This window comes from Conger conger, chromosome 3 (genome assembly GCF_963514075.1).
Source record: "Conger conger chromosome 3, fConCon1.1, whole genome shotgun sequence".
NCBI classification, from domain to species: Eukaryota; Metazoa; Chordata; class Actinopteri; order Anguilliformes; family Congridae; genus Conger; species Conger conger.
Window position 1 is genome coordinate 82333425 of NC_083762.1, and position 17500 is coordinate 82350924.

At 46.5% G+C, this 17500-nt stretch overlaps 4 protein-coding genes across 6 annotated transcripts in view; all 4 read left to right on the top strand.

Annotated features, from left to right (window-relative positions):
* Window positions 1–103, top strand: part of LOC133125168 (junctional adhesion molecule 2A-like) — a 9129-nt gene extending 9026 nt beyond the window's left edge. Inside the window, exon 10 of the mRNA XM_061236917.1 lies at window positions 1–103. This exon is cut by the window's left edge and continues 218 nt beyond it. The gene's annotated coding sequence lies outside the window, so the exon portion shown is untranslated.
* Window positions 104–1473: 1370 nt separating this feature from the next.
* LOC133124499 (histone deacetylase complex subunit SAP18) lies at window positions 1474–3874 on the top strand. The gene is made up of 4 exons (XM_061235759.1): window positions 1474–1659; window positions 2546–2655; window positions 3115–3237; window positions 3472–3874. The coding sequence occupies exons 1-4, from the start codon at window positions 1588–1590 to the stop codon at window positions 3626–3628; spliced, it is 462 nt and encodes a 153-aa protein (XP_061091743.1). The 5' UTR covers window positions 1474–1587; the 3' UTR covers window positions 3629–3874.
* A 6553-nt stretch (window positions 3875–10427) lies between these two features.
* LOC133125109 (cytochrome c oxidase copper chaperone-like) lies at window positions 10428–14961 on the top strand. Of its 3 annotated transcripts, none has more exons than XM_061236837.1 (4): window positions 10428–10557; window positions 11917–12054; window positions 12231–12346; window positions 14805–14961. In XM_061236837.1, the coding sequence occupies exons 1-3, from the start codon at window positions 10517–10519 to the stop codon at window positions 12313–12315; spliced, it is 264 nt and encodes an 87-aa protein (XP_061092821.1). In that variant the 5' UTR covers window positions 10428–10516; the 3' UTR covers window positions 12316–12346; window positions 14805–14961. The 3 variants fall into 3 exon arrangements, with proteins under 3 accessions (XP_061092821.1, XP_061092822.1, XP_061092824.1); XM_061236838.1 differs by lacking the exon at window positions 10428–10557 and adding an exon at window positions 11307–11461; XM_061236840.1 differs by lacking the exon at window positions 10428–10557 and adding an exon at window positions 11458–11493.
* A 2437-nt stretch (window positions 14962–17398) lies between these two features.
* The window catches only part of LOC133123691 (popeye domain-containing 2-like), a 1783-nt gene continuing 1681 nt past the window's right edge, over window positions 17399–17500 (top strand). The window contains exon 1 of the mRNA XM_061234169.1: window positions 17399–17500. This exon is cut by the window's right edge and continues 395 nt beyond it. Within this exon, the coding sequence (XP_061090153.1) occupies window positions 17399–17500 (102 nt within the window).

A 17500-nucleotide genomic window follows, 5' to 3' on the forward strand; every position in this document is an offset into this window, starting at 1 on the left:
ACAGGCACGGACTTCTCCCAACAGAGAGATGACTGAAACTGCAGCATCCAACTCAAACGCCCTTTACCAATGATTTAATCACCCTTCCTACCCCCTACCCCACTGTTACCACCCTTTTCATATCTATAAATGAATTATATTTTATTATATGTTTTATAGATCCTTTTTTATCTCTAATCTTTTTCATATTAACTGAAATTATCTTGTCTTTGTGTGACTGAATGAATTAGATTATTTTTTTACTGAACAGTGCTGAATTTCTTCTTCTTGAATTTCTGCTTTCTTGTTGTCGTGTTTTATTAGTAATGTTGTACTGAGAGGAAACCTGAGATACGGTTTCATCCAAAGACATTAAAGGTTGCGCAAAAACAATAATAGACTGTTACAATGTTCTGTTTTACAAATGAAGTGAAACTATTTCTGCAACACGAGAACACACACAGCATATCAGGCATTGAGTAGGTAGGCCTTTGGTTATGGTTTTAAATGCGGAAATAATTGTATATGTCTGTGTAGAAGTGCTGGCACTTATTTTAACTCTTAACTCTTACTTTAATCTTTAACTTGTACCTTTATTAACTTTCATTATTTTATATTTTCTTTGCCAGTAATATTTTAACTTTGATGTGATGTATTTGAACTGTAAATATTATAAAACATCCTTGGATTCGTGTTTTTTTCCACCGCAGTTATGGATACAATCGAAATGGGAATGTTGTGCAGTGTTAATGTTCCAGCCCTAGGCCCTACATGACATGGCAGTGCTATTTTTTTCTATTCGAGTACGGAAATCTTGTTCAGGTAACCGGAAAATTAGGGTCGGGGTACATGGGCAGTTGCAGGGAAAAACAATGCAAACGATTGCGGTTATAATTTAGTTTTACAGTCATTTACATGCTATTCCATAACATCTATGCATTAAATTGTGTTCTAGCTTCGCATATTAACTTGAGAAGTAAACATGCATGTTTCGCTTTTTATTCATCTGTTTATACAGCGGGCTGTTCACTCAAGAACCTAAACCCCACTTGATTTCAAGTACAATTTCCTTGTGATAATTGCATTGGTTCCACAAACCAACGTCTTGATATCACTTGGCATATAGCAGTTGTAAAATGATGCTCTTCCTGGTAGGCTATTTACGCGTGTCCGCAATGGACCAGATGTGGAACGATTAAGACACGCTTGAAACTAGGGGAAATTTCACTGCCGTTTTTCCTTTGGATACCACAGCAGTTGTGGTCTTTTTAATCCAAATTCTCAACCCAAAAAATATCCTCAGCATTAAAAATATCTAAATGCCAATCGTGGGTAATATTGTTCGTTTTAGAACGCAGTCCCATTTTCGACGTTTATTTTTCCATTTTACACAATTTTCAGTTGCAGTTTCAAAAGCTGTCGTTTTTATATTTCTCCTCCTTTCGAACGCACAGCACGGTGATTGGCTATGAGGTTGCCATAGAGCACAACCACCGCCTCCATTTTCTGACCCGGAAACGGAAGTATACGTGTTTGTCGTTTAGCGTGTATTTTTTTGCTTGCTTGCTTTTATAGCATACCTGCTGTTGGACATTATTATTTTATAAAATGGCCGTGGAATCGAGAGTCACCCAAGAAGAAATCAAGAAAGAACCAGAAAAGCCAGTCGACAGAGAAAAGGTTGATCAGATATGCTAAATTGATGCAGATACCGTCCATACTAGCTAGCTAGGCATGCGCTGCACTGACTGACTCTGGCTAAAGTAGCTAGCAAGCTGAAGTTGGTTTGATCAATTTAGGAACGCCGGAAAACATTAAAGTATTAAAGTATTGTGTCGTGTAGCTACGTTATGACTGGAGACCGATTAGACTACAAAGCACACCATTCAGCTTTATAATTGTGTTGTGCTGGTGCAGTGGCGATTGCTAACCGGCTAGCTTTCGCGTTCATTGCATGTAACTTGGCCCTATCCTATGCAATCTTAGCTAGCCGATTGTTTCCAAACCTAGCTAGCTAGGTACATTTGTATCTTCATTTCTAGTTATGGACTATTTAGCTGGAGATTTGAATCTGCGGCATGTTTATCTGTGGAAGTGTCCGATGTTTTCTGAACCCAAAATCATCAATTTTGTAGCCTAGGATATGTTACTTGGGAAGTAAGATTTCAATCTGAGGTTCAAGCGAACAAACTCTAGACGACGCATTTTGTGCCGGGCTCGACGTGTCTAAGTGCACTAAACAGCGCTGTGTGTTACAGGGACCGCCGTGTGTAGGTGCACTAAACAGCGCTGTGTGTTACAGGGATCGCCGTGTGTAGGTGCACTAAACAGGGCTGTGTGTTACAGGGATCGCCGTGTGTAGGTGCACTAAACAGGGCTGTGTGTTACAGGGATCGCCGTGTGTAGGTGCACTAAACAGGGCTGTGTGTTACAGGGATCGCCGTGTGTAGGTGCACTAAACAGCGCTGTGTGTTACAGGGACCGCCGTGTGTAGGTGCACTAAACAGCGCTGTGTGTTACAGGGACCGCCGTGTGTAGGTGCACTAAACAGCGCTGTGTTTTGCAGACGTGTCCACTGCTCCTGCGGGTCTTCACCACCAACAACGGCCGACACCACAGGATGGACGAATTTGCACGCGGGAACGTCCCCTCCAGCGAACTACAGATCTACACCTGGTAAAGCGCCCTTTCCCAAACCGCTCCGCTCGCCCAACCCGCCCCAGCGTCCCCGGCCCACGCTGGCATTGCCCAGCCCTCGACACCCCTGCTTTTGGCGCAGGCAGTAGCTACAACAGATACTCCCTTTAGTCACATACGATAATGTGTGTCGGAGCTTACAGGTAGATACTGCGCCATGAGCGCAGAAGTGTTGGTTAAATTAGCGTTGGCGTTGTAAGTCATTGCTAGGTACCATCACTGCGATTCAAATGACGTCAGTGTTATTGGCTGGTCTCTACCAGACCTGGGTCAAATGTGTTTTGAATCCAAAGCCATTGCGTGTTTGACGCAGGTCTGGTCTCTACGCACACTGCTGGCGGTGTGTTTTTGTGTCTGAGTTTAACACGCTGCGCCGTGATTGGCCTGTTGGTTGCCCTGGCTGCGGGTGGGTGTGACAGTTTGGCTGTGCTGTGATAGGATGGATGCCACTCTGAAGGAGCTGACCAGCCTGGTGAAGGAGGTCTATCCAGAGGCTCGAAAGAAGGGGACTCACTTCGCGTTCGCCATCGTTTTCCCCGACACAAAAAGACAAGGCTACAGGTGAGACTGCAGCGCAGTGGGGCGACGCACAGCCGCACGTTCCCACGGCAACGACGCGTTCGCCTGGCAACAGCTCATAGGATACCGGGAGCACTGTTTTGGGGCGGGATGGGGCAGGGTTGACGCTGTGTGTGTTCCAGGGTGTAATATTGATGCTGTGCGTCTGTGTGTGTGTAATGCGCGTGCGTGCGTGTGTTTGTGTGTAATGTGCGTGTGTGTGTGTGTGTGTTCCAGGGTGAAGGACATCGGGAGCACGGTCTCTGGGAGGAAGGGGGCGGACGACTCCATGACTCTGCAGTCTCAGCGCTTCCAGATCGGAGACTACCTGGACATCGCCATCACCCCGCCCAACAGAGCCCCGCCCCTCATGGGGCGAATGCGGCCCTACTGACAGTCTCCCTAACGCACACACACACACACACACACACACACACACACACACACACACACACACACACACACACACACACACACACACACACTCACGCACACACACACTCAGCATATGCACACATAGTTAATTTTTTTCACCATTTGGATTTTATGTTGATTTGTGTAAAGACGTTTTCTCTCTGCTGTAAAAGTGTCTCTTTTCTCTCCGGACTCCTGGATGTGAATTAAACCTTTTGTTTTTAAACGCTGTGTGACAGTTTCCTGCCTTTCCCCAGAGGAGGTGATCTGCTGGTGTGTGAGTGTGTGAGTGTGTGTGTGAGAGAGTGTGTGAGAGAGAGTGTGTGAGAGAGTGTGTGTGAGAGAGTGTGTGTGAGAGAGAGTGTGTGAGAGAGAGAGTGTGTGAGAGAGAGTGTGTGAGAGAGAGTGTGTGAGAGAGAGAGTGTGTGAGAGAGAGTGTGTGAGAGAGAGTGTGTGAGAGAGAGTGTGTGAGAGAGAGTGTGTGAGAGAGAGAGTGTGTGTGAGAGAGAGTGTGTGTGAGAGAGTGTCTGTGATTGAATGTTTTTATTTTTTTATAGAACTTCTCCCACTCTGACTGTAAAAGAAGCACGTTTTCTCTGAAGTGAAATTCTCTCCCAACCCTGTCACAGTCTCAGACTGTAGAAACCAGGTTGAGCAAGGGATTCCACTGGACTGATGATTTAAAATGCATAAGGAGATATTCTGTTGCGTTCAGTTACCCAGCTAACTCAGTAATCCTGCTTTGTAGGTTTTACTCATTGCAGTTACCCAGCTAAATCAGTAATCCTGCTTTATGGGTTTTACTCAGTGCAGTTATCCAGCTAACTCAGTGATCCTGCTTTGAGCATTTTACTCAGTGCAGTTATCCAGCTAACTCAGTAATCGTGCTTTGTGGGTTTTACTCAGTGCAGTTATCCAGCTAACTCAGTAATCCTGCTTTGTGGGTTTTACTCAGTGCAGTTATCCAGCTAATAGTAATCCTGCTTTCTGGATCACAAGATCAGTTTTCAGATTGGTTAAAAAAGAAGTGGACTCTAAATTAATTCCTTAAACTCCTGGGAGGTGACAGATGACAGGCTGGGTGTACTGTGTTTGCGTCGGCCTCCCTGGATCCAATCCAGGTGGAACCCGCTGCTGCAAAGGCTCTATAACCCCAGCAGAGGGGGCTATTGAGTGCTCTGGTATACAGTTCAGCGCTTCCTAAACGTGCAGATTTCTTATCTGCGTTGAATACCGCCAAACTCACACTGAATGTCTCCAAGGTCAACAAAAGAACACCAAATACAATCTATTTGGTCCGCAAATTTAAACCAAACTACCAGAAAAGTTATATAAATATCTAACCTTTCAGTATGATGTTATTCCGCTTCTTAAAGGTGGTTAAGAGAAACAAACATTTACAACAATGGCAAATGTGTATACTACATACTGGTAAAAGGAACTACATGGAAAAAAGTTATGGTGTTCAAAACAAATCTTATTTTTAGAACAAACATGATGCCACTAATTCACTGCTATTTCAGAACTGTCCTCTGAGGAAGGTCATTGAACAGGTATAGTCAAGGTTAACAAAATAAAAAATTATCAGAAGTTCCTTTGTCCTGGAAGCTGTATAAATACAAGCACCCGGTCGGTGGAGGTTATCAGACCTTCATTCTGAGAGAAGCCAGGGTGAGTGTGAAGTTACTGCTATTCAAAAATAAGGATCTCTGGTTCTGACTCTTGGTAATTCCTTGGTAATATCTATTTTTTTATGGTATGTGTTTTTGTCTGTATGGTATTAGTTAAATTGGATTCTGGACTGTACGTGTATTTCAGTATTTTAGCCTCTTCCCTGGTAGAGGTTTCTTGGATCTACCAGGGAATCTACACGAGAGCCCTGTTTCATGAAGCAAGGTTACTGAGTTAGCTGGATAACTGCGCTCAGTAAAACCCAGGCCTCTCCTAAATCTCAGACATGGACTGAAGTAAAAAGAGCTGTTCTGGGATTTACTTGTTACAGTCATCCTGCTAAGTCAGTAATCCTGCTTTGTGTATTTTTTCCACTGTGTGGAATAGCTCGTCAGGACATGTAGTCGACGTAGAAACGCTGGAGGTTTTCAAGAGCAGGCTTGATACGGTACTAGATACCATCTAGCTTTTAGGCAAACTAAGAAGTAGGTACACTGCAGGAAGAGGCAAGTATTGCTGGGCTCAATGGCCTGTTTATTGTATTGTGTTGTGTTGTGTTGTATTGTATTGTGTTGTGTTGTGATGTGTTGTGATGTATTGTGTTTTGCTATGTTGTGTTGTATTGTATTGTGTTGTGTTGTGATGTGCTGTGCTATGTTTTGCCATGTTGTGTTTGTTGTGTTGTGTTGTGTGAAATACCCCCCAGCTGAGCGGTTGCCATGGCGCTGTTTGGGAAGGTTCTGGAGCCCGTGGGGTACATGCAGACGCTGCGGGGCGTGGTGCAGAACATCAGCTCGTACCTGGGGGGCAGCGGCACCCCGGAGGAGCTGGAGCTGGTGAAGAAGCACCTGGAGCACATGGAGCAGGAGCTGTGCGCCGGCGGCCTGGGCCTCCTGGAGGACGAGGAGGTGCACGCGCTGGAGGGCGACGTGGCGCTGGCCTTCGCCCAGCTGGGGGCGCTGGTGAGGGCGGCGCCGGCCCACACGCAGAAGGAGGCGGAGGTCTTCCTGCAGCACGCGCAGGCCCTGCGTCTGGAGCGGCAGCTCCTCGCCCTGCACGCCCGCCTGGCCGGCCTGGCCCCGCTCACCGCACAGCGCCCCCTGCTGGAGCAGCTCATCCAGAGCCGCCGGCCCAAGCGCTGGGAGATGCGCCAGTTCTGCGAGAAGGTCAGCCGCCAGTCAGGGTCCGAACCAGGCCTGTGCCAGGCCTATACCAGATATGCACAATATTAGCACCAAGCTTATACCAAGCACCTCTGCACCTAACATATGTGCACCACCAGCTCAGCAATGAGTCATTATTTCAGTACTACATCACATCACGTGCATCCTGGCGTCTAGAATTTGTTATATATGCGTAGTGATATTACAGATAGGCATAGTATTATTGAACCATATATAATAATTTGGACCTTTAACACTGTTAAGTGTTAAATCAAAGGTTGCCATAGGCAGATGCTGTGTATTGACGGTGAAGCAGTTCAACTTTAACGGAAGAATGTGAAGGCCAACCCCACACCTACCTAATGCTCACTCCAGCAACCCTCAGCCTTACACCTCAGACAAGCCCTGCTATCTTGGACCATGTCCCTCTTGTTAAATTAGATTATTTTATCTTGGTTGGAGACAAAGTGGTTAAATAAAGGATAGATTGTTTTAAATGTTAAGAGCAAACAACCACTCGACCCAGATCAAAGGGACATGTCTTTAACCTCTAGCGTAACATTGTCCAGGAGCTTGGTGCTGTTTAAAACATTACCCAGAAGGCCTTTGGGTTGCTGATGCTTTCATTAGTGGAGGATGGCGTAACAGCATTCGGTAGCGCTAGCGTAGCGTTTAGCACGTCTCTGCCACTCTGTGGCTCAGGTCCTAACAGGAGCTGCTGTATGCTGTGCTCTGTTGTTTCAATGGAAAAAGCATTACATCATGTCACTCTGCTTTTTTAGTTGGATACATATTTGTTGTCACGCCTCATTATTTATTCTCTATATATTTAGGCAGACAAGTTTTTTTTCCACGTATGAAGGAGAAAAAAATGTGAATAACGGGATTTATAATTGTTGTCAGGGTATAAGTAGTGTCCTCAATGGAGTTCCCAGTTCTGTTCATTTCTTTCACCTAGTAACAGGCTGAGCGGTCCTTTGTAGCAAAATTACCCATAATCCACCGCGCCTGCCATTCACAAAGAACAGAATGTTTGCTAACTATTGCTACCATTCATTTCTCGGAGCGGTACGGCTAATGCTAGCACCTGACGCATCTCTAATCACGGCGTCTCTGGCTTCACCTCCTGTGGGTTTGCGGTGGTGTACTTGTACTAGGGGTGTGAACGGTTAAGCGGTTAACCAAAACTGATTTGTAACCGGTTACAAAAAATTGATAACCGATAACCGTGAGCTCAGTTTAAATTAGATGCTTGTTCATCACTAGGCATATTATTGCGGTTCTAAACTATTCTAAACTGGCAATCAACAAGCTTCAGTAGCTTGAGCAAGCAATCTGTTTAAAATGCAAACACCACATGAAATGAATGCTACAGTATTAGAGTTATCAAATAATTTCTGCAGCTGTTGGTAGAGCCATAAATCAATGTCGTTTCTTAAGGTTCACAGAAGATCCGTGTTTATTCGTTGACAGACGAATTCAAACTAACAGCAAACTGAACTTCGCTTTCCATTGTGTGGTATCTACATAAAAATAAATAAAGCAATACATTATCATTAGCCTATTTATCCATCGGATATTGAAAGCGAAAATTGCCCGCTTTCAACGAAACTGACACGTTAATCTCACCACCACGATTGTCCCACGCTATATAAAATGCATTGGAATATACAATGCACGGTTTACTGTTACATAAAAATATATCAAATTGTACAGAGACCTGTATTGGCAGGAAAGTAAAATCATTAGACCAGTCGCCTATCGTAAAATGGACCCGGTATCAGCCAATTAATGCGTGACCACGGAATTTTGAGTGGAATCCGGTCTGTAACAAAGTTGTTCACAGCATCATATTTACAGATTACCTGCCAATCAAGTCTATCAGTCAGAAGCCATAGGGACGAGGGATGAAAACATGAAGAATTATCATTTTAACCGATGCATTTAAAAAAATGACACGATCGACCAGCATTGCCTGCACGTAAACTACATGGATTTCTGCAACTGTGAGGTTACACTGCACAATGTCAATGTAAATGTAAATATTTAATTTGGCAATTAGGCTGACTTAGCATTATTGGACAATGTTGAAATTTAACTATTGAGATGGCCCAAAATAAAGTTTTAAAATGCAATTCAATTTCTCAGTAATTCAGTATATTAAAAAAAACGATCCCTAGCGGTCATAAGCAGTATCGGTTAACCGTTTAAAAATAATAACCGGTTACAAAAACTGATGATTTGTCACATCCCTAACTTGTACAACCTCACACACACTGTAAACATGTCTCCCTGTGCACTGTGTGTGTGCGTGTGTGTGTGTGTGTGCTTGCGGGGCAGGTGAACCTGGTGCTGGGCTCGGGGCTGCTGTGCCTGTTCGTGCAGGCGTCCCTGATGGGGCGGGACCAGGCGCTGATGATGAAGGCGTGGGGCGAGCGCATGGGGGCGCTCTACAGGAAGATGAAGTCGAGCGGGGCGCTGTGTTCGGGGTACTTCCTGGAGCAGGCGCGGGAGGACGTGCGGAGCCTGTCGGGCGACGCCCAGCTCAGCAGCCGGCCCCCCGAGGAGCAGGCGGCCGCCATCTTGAAGACGCTGGAGAAGAACTACGACTGGATGCGCTGGGCGGTGATGGTGCACCCGCCGTTCGCCGCGGAGGAGGGGGGCGGGGCCAGCGAGGAGGGGCGGGGCAACCTGCTGTCCGTGGCGCCCGAGCTGCCCGCGGGTGCGGCCGTGGTGGCCTGCTTTCGGGACACGCCCACCTCGCTGGACAAGAGCCGGATCCACCAGCTGATCGTGGAGCTGGAGTGGAAGATCCCCAACCCGCCGCCCGAGGTCTACGCCTCCCTGGAGGAGGAGCCTGAGCGGGCGGGGCGCTACCTGGCGGGCCGCATGCTGAGGAAGCTGCGGGAGGGGCTGGGCGCGGGCGTGGCCGTGCACGTGGTCCCGGGGCCCATGGAGATGAAGTGCAACTTCCCCCAGGCCTCCTTCTACCTGTACGAGTACAAGCACCGCCTCGCCTCCGGGACCCTCTGCGTGTTCGGGTAGGGCCCCCGGGGGCGGGGGGGGGGGGTCACCTGGGGGGTCTAACCCTAACCCTAACCTGGGGGTCAGTGCTCGGGGTCAGTGTCAGGGCTGGGGTGTCACACCTGAGGCTGGAGGGTGGCGCCATCTTGTGGAAGGTGTTAAACCTGCATGACTTCCGTGCAGTAAAAGCTGTACTGTATGTACATGTGAACACTTGTGTTATTCGAAGAGTTTCTGACATTAAATCATATTAATCACCTGTGCTCCTGGATTTATTTTTTTTGTTTGTTTTTGCAATTCCAAAACACATGCACACACATACACACACACACACACACACACACATACACACAAGCACAGTTTCTCTCACACACACACTCACACACACACACACATACACACATACACGCACACGCGCACACACACGCAAGCACACGCAAACACACACACTCACACTCACATACACACGCACACACATTGCAGTAACTACACCATCTTTACAGATAAACTCTTTTATACTGGGTGACATCATCACTCATAAACAGCACATACAGGACTTCTGTAGCTAAATCAGAACCGTAACCTTTTAACTCTAATTTGATATTTGACTCACTTATCGTCATGTCACATTTAGCTATTTTAGATTTCACTATTATTTATTCATGATGCTGAAGAATTGATCGTGAAAAAATAATATTATGTGGGAGGCGTTATATGATACTGGTTCTCCAATAACGTCCCCGCATATGTTAAGCCAATAGTGACCAGCGGATGTAGACGGAGAGTATGATTTGAATGACGGTATTAATGACGGAAATGTTGGGTGTGCTGCCCTCTGCTGGGATGTACCTGCACCAGCAGCCGGAAGCGGCGATGTTCTGCAGCTCCCGCCCAGGGTCACCTCCATTAAGGTCATGCTTCCACTTCATGCTTCAGATTAAACTCAAGGAAAACGAATACAGAAATACCTGTGGCTCTCTGGGGCTAGGAGGGCTCGCTGCTCTGTAACTATGCAAATGACTGCTAACCAACCGAAATACTGCATTGAATGGTGACTATAACAATTATCATATCACTTCATTGTAGGTCGCTCTGGATAAGAGCGTCTGCTAAATGCCTTGTAATGTAATGTAATACATATACTGTACAATACACAATTACAGACATTTTCCGAATCAGAAAGTTGACATTGAGCCTAAAATGAAGTGCCGTGTACAAGCAACAGTAGCTGTATAAGATACCTGGCCCAGTTCATATCGATATAGAGGCATATCTGACAGGGTTTCCCAGAGTCTTCATGCAGGGGACTGTCAGACACAGGAAAGGCTGTTTCAGATTTCACTTAATGAGAGACACTGGGAATAGGACCTTATTCATTGGAGTAGGCCATGCCGATCGTTTAGCATATTTAGTCTTTTAGTCTATCCAAAATGAAGTGGATGAGGTATTAATGCATTGAGTTAGTTTACAGTAGGCCGAAAAGACGAAACCATTAACCACATTTATGGTCCTTGTTAAATTATATGATATGATACGTAAATCGCTGAATTTGGAAAATAAACATTTTGTGTGTGAGGGGGGGGGGGGTGAACTTGGACGCTATGCGCATTTTCTCAACCGTGTGTCCGGCGTCCACTGCGCAGTGTCAGCGCACGCGGCCTGTTGCCATGCCCACACTACGGACAACATACATGTGTGCGGGAAATGTAGTGAAAATGGGCTGAAACTGCGCACATGTATGAGGATGTAGAACTACAGGCCCCAGACATCTAACCCCGGTCTTTGGGATTTGGGTTGCGTAACAGAGGACGCACGTGAGGTCACCTCACATGTGGAACGGCAGTTATGCAACATACATTGTTCGTGTGATTTGTTTAACCCTTTTTCTGCTGGACTGAATGATCTTCGTACACACACGCCCACCGAGCCTCATTTGGACATTTTCTTCCAAACAGGTAGTTAGCTAGCTCCGTGGGCAAAAAAATAGGTAACTTGTAACATCCAGGGTTTTTATACAATGCAGAGAACAATTTGTACTGAGGAAGTTCAGCAACTAAGTTGGACAGTGGAGCAATTTTTTGTTTCTTATTCATTAGTTTAGGTTATGAGATAATGATAGCGTCCTAGCTACATCTCCAACTATGTCGTGCCTGCTTGTTACTCGGTTTACTAAATTTGATTACAAAATAACAGCTAAAAGACTGTAATTTTCCAGATTTATAAGGTGGCTAGCTAGTTGTGGTCGCACTCCTCGTGTGCATCAGAGCAGCAAGGATGGGATTAATTTGTCAGTGATTAGTTTGTTTCTTGTGTGCTGCAAAAATGTCCTGGGGGTCCTTTCATTCTGAGGCCCGTTGCACTAGCGGGTCTCAAGGTTTCATGAAACCGTGTTGTTTTATCTCGCAACCAGGCAGACCCCAGGAAAGAAAATGTCGAACCTGACAGCGGCATCTTGTGAGACTACGACCGCTTTGGAGAGCGCCGAGCCCGTGGAGACGGCGAAGCCGTGCTGCGAATGTCCGGAGACCAAGAAAGCCAGAGATGCATGGTACGGAATCTGGAGGTCACCCAGACGGAAGGGTGTCCCGGAAAACTATGGAAAGAAAATGCGATCCGAGCTTTTAGCATAAACGCGCTGTGAGCGGTTTACTAATTCCCCCTGGCTGGTGTTCATTGCGCACTATGCTGGGCTTGTGTGTAACGTTAACTACCTTCCTTTTCCAGCATCATAGAGAAGGGCGAAGAGAGTTGCACGGACCTCATCGAGGCGCACAAGGAATGTATGCGGTCGCTCGGGTTCAATATTTAAACGCGTTCGGTCCGGAAAACTTCAGTGTCTGGTAAGTGCGCTCGTGTTCACTGGCGATGCCATTGGTTTTAAATGAATCTATTATATAATATATAATCTATTCACTTCATAATTGTAACACTTTTTAACCTTTTGCTTTCATTGTATTTTTATTTTATTTTATTGTCTCCCGTTTTTTTAAGTTATTTCTAAATGAAGTCAGAATCGTTCAGTGAATATAACTCAATTATCTTTCTCTAAATATAATATATTTAAAATTCGGTAATTTAGTTTATCGGGGGCGTATATAGGCAATGTATATTTCTTGATGAACTATTTTGGTGTTTTGGGTGTTTCGCTTGTTGCACAGCGGCGCTCCACTCCGGCTGAACCGCAGACAAAGGAAGTCTTTCCCCGGTGTAGATGGACACGATGTACCCGTGCTGTGCGTGTTCCATGTTGCCGTCATGTGACACGCCCCCTCTCCTCCCACTTCAGTTTTTTTTTTTTCTTTTACTTCAATGCGGCAGTTCGGCAGAGCGATTGATCCAGTCTGGCGATGTAGTGTCCTTTACAGGAGAAGTTTCTGCTGAAATAAACGGAACTGAATTCTGTCGGTGACGCGCCTTGTGAGAGGGATGCGTGCGCGCGCTTGTTTGAAGAAGTTTACCCACAATTTAAATCATTTACGCAAACTATAGCGCATTCCTTTGCTCAGAAGTTCAGGAGTTTGACATGTCAAATTTTAAGTATTTTTCTCCATTGGGAAATTATGCTTTACCAGAAAAAAACTAACAAAAAACCTTGGATAAAGTACACTTTCCCCCCCACGCTTTTCTCGTTTCCAGTGCTTTTTAAGTCGCAGAACCACCACTGAATCACAGGCGATAATAATGAACATAATACATAACATAGCCACCGGAACAGGCCTTTCAGCCTGCAGTGCTCCCCCTTTCCTACCGCTAAAGTACCTACAGCTTAGTTTACCTACGAGCTAGACAGTGCCTAGCCCTAACAGCACTAGTGCCATCTAATTAACCAATCCCCGCTGGAGTAGCCCGTCCGTGTGCAGTGGGGCTCCGTGGGTCTGTGCTGGGGTGATGCGGGTGTCTCAGGGAGACGCCATGACGGCTGTGTACTGGGGCAGGGATGACATCATGGCCCCTCACAGGAAGGAAGCCTTGCGCCACATGCCTATTGGCTGCATGTTTGTGTGTTTTTGTGGAAGGGTCTCGTGGTCGGGGGTTTGTGTTTCAGTTGCTGGGGGTGTCAGTTTCCCAGTAGTGGTGTTTGTGTGAACTTCATTTAGAGCAGGTACCCAGTCTCTGAGCGGCTGGACTGGGTTGCACACTTTATGCCCCCTTCCCCGGATAACCACACTAACCAAACTACACGCTGTGCAGTTTACATTTTATTATATACCTCGGCATTTATATATGTGTGTGGGCAGGTTCTGAGTAACGTTACAGGTTGTCCATCACATTAAAATGAAAATACAGTCTGTGCATTTATAACAAGTTACTGTGACAATGCGTTGTAGCTCGCTCCTGACTCCAAAGATACTTCTGATAACTTGAGTTCTAATGTTACATACAACTAGTGCTCTGATTTAAAAAGCTAGCTAAGGTTTTTGTTTTAATGCCCCTCTTCTCTGTATTGTAGTGGTGTATGCGTGGTTTGTGTGTGTGTGTGTGTAATTGTAGTAATAACACTGGGTGTGTGTGTTTGTTAGCTGTACACTAACGCAGGTTCTCTCTCCTCCTGCAGAGTGTGTGAGTGTGTGAGTGTGTGAGTGTGTGAGTGTGTGAGTGTGTGAGTGTGTGAGTGTGTGAGTGTGTGAGTGTGTGAGTGCGGTAGCTGTACTCTAACGCAGGTTCTCTCTCCTCCTGCAGAGTGTGAGAGTGTGAGAGTGTGAGAGTGTGAGAGTGTCAGAGTGTCAGAGTGTCAGAGTGTCAGAGTGTCAGAGTGTCAGAGTGTCAGAGTGTCAGAGTGTCAGAGTGTCAGAGTGTCAGAGTGTGAGTGGTAGCTGTACTCTAACGCAGGTTCTCTCTTCTCCTGCAGAGTGTGTGAGTGTGTGTGAGTGTGTGTGAGTGAGTGGTAGCTGTACTCTAACGCAGGTTCTTTCTCCTCCTGCAGAGTGTGTGAGTGTGTGAGGGGTAGCTGTACTCTAACGCAGGTTCTCTCTTCTCCTGCAGTGTGTGTGAGTGTGTGTGAGTGTGTGTGAGTGTGTGTGAGTGTGTGTGAGTGTGTGTGAGTGTGTGTGAGTGTGTGTGAGTGTGTGTGAGTGTGTGTGAGTGTGTGTGAGTGTGTGTGAGTGTGTGAGAGTGTGTGAGAGTGTGTGAGAGTGTGTGAGAGTGTGTGAGAGTGTGTGAGAGTGTGTGAGAGTGTGTGAGAGTGTGTGAGAGTGTGTGAGAGTGTGTGAGTGTGTGTGAGTGTGTGTGTGTGTGTGAGAGTGTGTGTGTGTGTGAGGGGTAGCTGTACTCTAACGCAGGTTCTCTCTCCTCCTGCAGGTACTCCGCGTCTCTGGGTCTGAAGGGAAGGTCTGCACTGCTCTGAAGTTGCTGGGTTTCACTCTGTGTTTTTTATTCAGCTGTATTTAGCCCTGGGGAGAGTACTCGCCCCCATGCTGTGATGTTCCTGTGAGTGGAAATAAATAGATCCTATGCACTGTGCTGAGTGAGCGTGGATGTGTTTCAGGGGGAGGGAGTACAGACTGGACCACACAATCTGTCACACAGCAGGATTACTGAGTTAGCTGGATAACTGCACTGAGCAAAACCTACAAAGCAGGATTACCGAGTTAGCTGGATAACTGCACTGAGCAAAACCTACAAAGCAGGATTACTGAGTTAGCTGGATAACTGCACTGAGCAAAACCTACAAAGCAGGATTACCGAGTTAGCTGGATAACTGCACTGAGCAAAACCTACAAAGCAGGATTACCGAGTTAGCTGGATAACTGCACTGAGTAAAACCTACAAAGCAGGATTACTGAGTTAGCTGGATAACTGCACTGAGTAAAACCCACAAAGCAGGATTACTGAGTTAGCTGGATAACCGCACTGAGTAAAACCCACAAAGCAGGATTACTGAGTTAGCTGGATAACTGCACTGAGTAAAACCCACAAAGCAGGATTACTGAGTTAGCTGGATAACTGCACTGAGTAAAACCCACAAAGCAGGATTACTGAGTTAGCTGGATAACTGCACTGAGTAAAACCTACAAAGCAGGATTACTGAGTTAGCTGGATAACTGCACTGAGTAAAACCCAAAACCCTCATAAAACTGGAACATGGAGTAAAAGGAAGTAAAAAGTTCCAGGTTTTACTCGACGCAGTTATCCAGCAAATTGTGGAGGATCTGTATACACCCACGTGTTGCGCACACCAAAAACTTTTCTTTGAAGAACTTCTGGTCATAACATAAGGTTATTTTACACACAGTTTGTTTGTTTGCTGGTTTCCATCAGCCATTTTGGGAAAAGGTGGTGTTGTTTGTGACTTCAGTCTACAGGAAACCTGCCGTTTCTGTTCTCCATTATCTCCAGAGGCCTGCCTCCCCAGGGCCAGACCCGCAGTGTTGCTCACCGTTATGTAGGAAACGTAAAATAAGTTTAACAGTTTATAATTATGCTATGAATGTGTATCAGCCCCTCCCAGAGCTCTCAGTGTCTGTAAATAGCAGAGCCCCCCCCTCCCCCCCGAACCCATCACTAGGGAAACGCACTCTTCCTGTCCATATGGGAAGCTGTGTGGGTTTGTGTATGTGTGTGTGTGTGTGTGTGTCTATTGGTGTGTGGGTATGTGTGTGTGTGTGTGTGTGTGTGTGTAAGTGTGTCTGTTGGTGTTGGTACGTGTGAGTGTATCTGTGTGTCTGTTGGTGTGTGGGTATGTGTGTGTGTGTGTGAGTGTGTCTGTTGGTGTTGGTACGTGTGAGTGTGTCTGTGTGTCTGTTGGTGTGTGGGTATGTGTGTGTGTGAGTGTGTGTGAGTGTGTCTGTTGGTGTTGGTACGTGTGAGTGTGTCTGTGTGTCTGTTGGTGTGTGGGTATGTGTGTGTGTGAGTGTGTCTCTTGGTGTGTGGGTATGTGTGAGTGTGTGTGTGTGTGTCAGTGTGTCTGTGTGTCTGTTGGTGTGTGCGTATGTGTGTGTGTGAGTGTGTGTGTGTGTGTTGGTGGGTGGGGTTTCTGACACCCGACCTGCCTGCTAATCATTCCATTCTCAGCTCTATAAACGCTGCCCCAGTTCTGCCTGTGGTACCAGGTCAGGGGTCAGGGGTCAGAGTTCATTCAGTAGGATGTGGGTGTGGGCCCCTCCTCTCCTGTGCTGTGACACGTCTGCTCTCTGTGAGAGGCTGTCATACAGCCCCAAACATGGGCATCCCTCTCTCCCTCTCTCCCTCTCTCTCTGATCCTCTCCCTAAAGAAGGAAGGAGACCAAGAGACAGACGGATGGGAAAAGAAGTAGAGAGAGAGGGAGAGAGAGAGAGAGAGGGGGGGGGGAGGGAGAGAGAGACTTGGCAGTGAGAGATTGACTGTGTGAAGACGCCCATTCCAGCTCCCCTCTCTGTCTGATAATTCTCAGAAGTTTTTAAGGAACTGACCTTTACCGAATCAATGAGTAAATTTGGCAGAACAGCTGGAAGCAGTCAGAGGACTATTATTGTGTACTTCTCAAAGCAGTTTAATTTTCTGTTTCTGTAGTTTTTTTGTTGATGGATTTGAGCCCCTGCTGGTTCATGACGGGGTGTTTTCATTTCCCTTTACAACATGGGAGGAGTTTGGAGGGAAAACATGTTTTGCTTGCGCACGGTTCTGTTAGAGACCGTCTGCATTAGCACACTTCTGTTAGCCACTGCCTGCATTAGCACGGTTCTGCATTAGCACGCTTCTGTTAGCCACCGTTTGCATTAGCACGGTTCTGTTAGCCACTGTCTGCATTAGCACAGTTCTGTTAGCCACTGTTTGCATTAGCAAGGTTCTGTTAGACACTGTCTGCATTAGCACGGTTCTGTTAGCCACCGTCTGCTCTAGCACGTTTAAAATCAGTGCCTCTGCTGTTGATACTGATGGACGTAGTTTTCTGAGAGGGAGGGGGCTTGCCTGCATGTCGGGGGGGAACTGGTCTGTGCTGGGGGGCTCGGTTTGGGGGCCCCCGCCCTGCCAGGACTGGGCACCGCGGACGGAGGACGGGCTGTACCAGCTGGGC

What these genes read in the sequence shown, in the direction of transcription:
- LOC133124499 (XM_061235759.1), top strand. Translation starts at nt 1,588, where the DNA reads ATGGCCGTGGAATCGAGAGTCACCCAAGAAGAAATCAAGAAAGAACCA. An exon ending in AGCCAGTCGACAGAGAAAAG is followed by an intron (nt 1,660 to 2,545) that starts GTTGATCAGATA and finishes TGTGTTTTGCAG; the next exon opens with ACGTGTCCACTGCTCCTGCG. An exon ending in ACAAAAAGACAAGGCTACAG is followed by an intron (nt 3,238 to 3,471) that starts GTGAGACTGCAG and finishes TGTGTGTTCCAG; the next exon opens with GGTGAAGGACATCGGGAGCA.
- LOC133125109 (XM_061236837.1), top strand. Translation starts at nt 10,517, where the DNA reads ATGCAAATGACTGCTAACCAACCGAAATACTGCATTGAATG. An exon ending in CCGAAATACTGCATTGAATG is followed by an intron (nt 10,558 to 11,916) that starts GTGACTATAACA and finishes TCTCGCAACCAG; the next exon opens with GCAGACCCCAGGAAAGAAAA. An exon ending in AAGAAAGCCAGAGATGCATG is followed by an intron (nt 12,055 to 12,230) that starts GTACGGAATCTG and finishes TTCCTTTTCCAG; the next exon opens with CATCATAGAGAAGGGCGAAG.